Genomic DNA, 2,734 nt, shown 5'->3' on the forward strand with positions numbered 1-2,734 from the left:
ACTTGGTACACATCATTTGTCCACAAAAGTTTACTAGAGTTGGAGCCATTGCTCTAAGATCACATAAATCAATCAAAGAGTGAAGAAGACCAAAGGAATTTCACCTTCCTTAACTGAGTGTGATATTCCAAGGTTTATCTTCACCCCTTTAACTAACGCACAACTTAAAAAATTACTTCTATTATTTTACAAGCTGAGCATCTAGAGCTTTAGGATGTAAAAATGAGTGAACTTCACGTTTTTATGACAAATGCTAATTGGCTTGTTAATTACGTGTTTTTAAAATCAGATCCAGAAAACTGATGCCCCCCCTACAAATAATGAAAGCAAAGTATTCAATAAACACATGATTTATTTTGATTTTGTATAAAAAGGTTAAGTTTACAACTAAACTTTTATAAAAAGTTTAGCATGATTACGTACATCATTACCCTTTCTGCAGAAATACACATTTCTGCTACTATACAAGAAAACTCTAATTAAAGAGTTCAGTTTCATGCCCATATTTATATATAAATATATACACAGCATTCAGTCCTAGGTTTGTGTCAAAAAAGGATACTTTTTGACAATGACTTCACTGAAAAACTGAACACTAAATCCTTCTAGTACTCACGCTCCACCTTTTGGAGGAAAAAAAGGCAAAGTCTGCTTTAAAATGGGCAATTCCTTTTGAGTTTTTTTAACATTTCGTTTCGCTCCCCGCTGTGGGAATAGTATATAAACGGAGCCTTCCAACTGGGGAAAGGGCATTTAAAAGTTTCTTCATAAATAATTAAGAATAAGTCCATGTTGTAGATAGGGAGGATGGTGTCCACAATTTCCTTAAAATGTCCATTTAATCAGAGATGGATTTCCCTTCCAGATACTGAAAAAAAATCAGATTCATCATCTTGCCACAAAAAAGTCTTCTTGTGCAAAAAAGAAAAGAAAGAAAATCAGCAAACACCTGCAAAAGATTGAAAAGAGGCGTATTTAGAAGAATGCTAACAGGGCAGAGATCCGGACAGACTGGCGCCAGAGAGGAAGCCACAGTTTTAACATTTAACCAAACACTCAAAGATTGGGCAAACCCTGGTGTCCAGATGCAGCATGCGCGCGCAAATTCTCTCCCCCTCTCACACACAAATACGTTTAGGAAGCGTGATTGGAAGAAAACCCAATTGCCTATATAATCTGTATTTGGATCAATGTCTGGAGTGCTTAAGAGGCACCAGGCAACCTCTTGGAGCAATTATTAGATTACAAGTTCTTTGACTGATCCCAGGGACAATCATATTATAATGCGACTTTCTCTGTCCCAGAGTCGGTTTAAGAGAGGCTGTGTCACTCAGTGTACAGGAGATAATGTTTGAGCATACAATTTATGCTGTGGCCACTATGCATTCTATGATAGTTGTTTAGTTTTTAAACTACTCAGTTTAAATATGTTGCAATCTTAAAACACTTCTAAGAGTGCATTCTCTGAACTCCAGCCATACACATGTGTGCGCACACGCACTCATTCTTTGCCCTCCAACTAGAGAGTAATTTAGATCATATAGATATTTTAAAACCAGGAACTGAGCACTTACCAACTCATTTAGCCACAAAGTGCTTTGCTGTCATTTGACATTAACTCTGAGGGAAATTCAGCTGCCTGCAAGGAAGGTGGGGTGGGGTGGGGTGGGGGAGGAGACAGAGAAGGGTGTTAAGAATCTTCAATAGTTCAAATAAGCATATAAGATGTACAAAGTCATCGACCATGACTGGGAATAATTTCTATTTCCCGACAACGGGAGGCATTTCAGTTTTGATGCCTACTTCCCAGTTTAAAGAACGTGGGTCTCCCCCCACCCCTTCTTTATTCCTGCCACCAAACATAGATTCGGAGCAGCAACGATGCCATTAATCAAATCCGATTGACAGATTATTTATAGATAAAAACAAGCCAAGGCTAGCAGGGCGCTTACCTGTAAGGACAAGATACTGATGTCCGTGTTTAAGGTGGTCAGAGGGGTCCTGGAGGAAGGATTTTGCCCTGGTCTCTGGTGATGGAGGCTGACGATGGTGGGGTGCGTGTCGAGAGCGATCTGCAGGTCGAGAATGTAGTCGATGACGTGCTGCAGGATTTCCATTTTGCTCACTTTCTTGTTCTGGGGGATGCTGGGCACCAGCTCCTTCAATTTCGAGTAGCAGTCGTTCATGTTGTACAGCAGGCTCATCGGGTCATCCACCGGGGTTTTGCTCCGGGATATACCCAGGCTGTGTTCCGAGAGGCTGTTTTTCCGGACGGAGCGCACAGGACTGAAAGCTTTCATGCTTGGGAAGGGAAAGAGCCCCGGCTGCACCAAATGACAAGCACGCGATGGGAGAAATCACCGCCGCCGCCTCTTCTCCTTTCGGCTGCCCTCACTTCCTCCTTTCTCGCTGCAGCTGCCCGATCGCGGTCGGAATGGAGCTGAACCCGCCTGTCCCTGCTTTTATAGAGCACGTTCTGCAGCTGATCCAGCCAGCCTGTGCCGGCTGCTATTGGAGGCGCGTCGTGCGTCCGTCAGGCGCGCAGGCACTTCTCACTGGCACGAAGCGAGCCGGGGAGAAGGCTGCAGCCTTCCGCGATGGGAGCCAATCTGGGCGAAGAGGGGCGTGGCCCAAGCACAGCTGTGGGTAGTAAATACTGTACACAGAGGGCAGAGTCTGAATCCGCCTGAGACCATTTGACAAAAAGGACTTGCAAGCAAAGTAAAGAACCGGG

General features: G+C 43.6%; 1 protein-coding gene across 1 annotated transcript; it reads right to left on the reverse strand.

Moving 5' to 3' along the window:
• Positions 1-334: 334 nt before the first annotated feature.
• On the reverse strand, positions 335-2,479 carry ID2 (inhibitor of DNA binding 2). The gene is made up of 3 exons (XM_055000584.1): positions 1,953-2,479; positions 1,575-1,639; positions 335-949 (listed from the first exon to the last, which is right to left on the reverse strand). Exons 1-2 carry the CDS (start codon positions 2,298-2,300, stop codon positions 1,583-1,585), a joined length of 405 nt encoding a protein of 134 aa, XP_054856559.1. The 5' UTR covers positions 2,301-2,479; the 3' UTR covers positions 335-949; positions 1,575-1,582.
• Positions 2,480-2,734: the final 255 nt, after the last annotated feature.

This window comes from Eublepharis macularius, chromosome 1, assembly GCF_028583425.1.
Source record: "Eublepharis macularius isolate TG4126 chromosome 1, MPM_Emac_v1.0, whole genome shotgun sequence".
Taxonomy (NCBI): Eukaryota; Metazoa; Chordata; class Lepidosauria; order Squamata; family Eublepharidae; genus Eublepharis; species Eublepharis macularius.

What these genes read in the sequence shown, in the direction of transcription:
- ID2 (XM_055000584.1), bottom strand. Translation starts at nt 2,300, where the DNA reads ATGAAAGCTTTCAGTCCTGTGCGCTCCGTCCGGAAAAACAGCCTCTCG. An exon ending in TCAGTATCTTGTCCTTACAG is followed by an intron (nt 1,640 to 1,952) that starts GTAAGCGCCCTG and finishes CCTTCCTTGCAG; the next exon opens with GCAGCTGAATTTCCCTCAGA.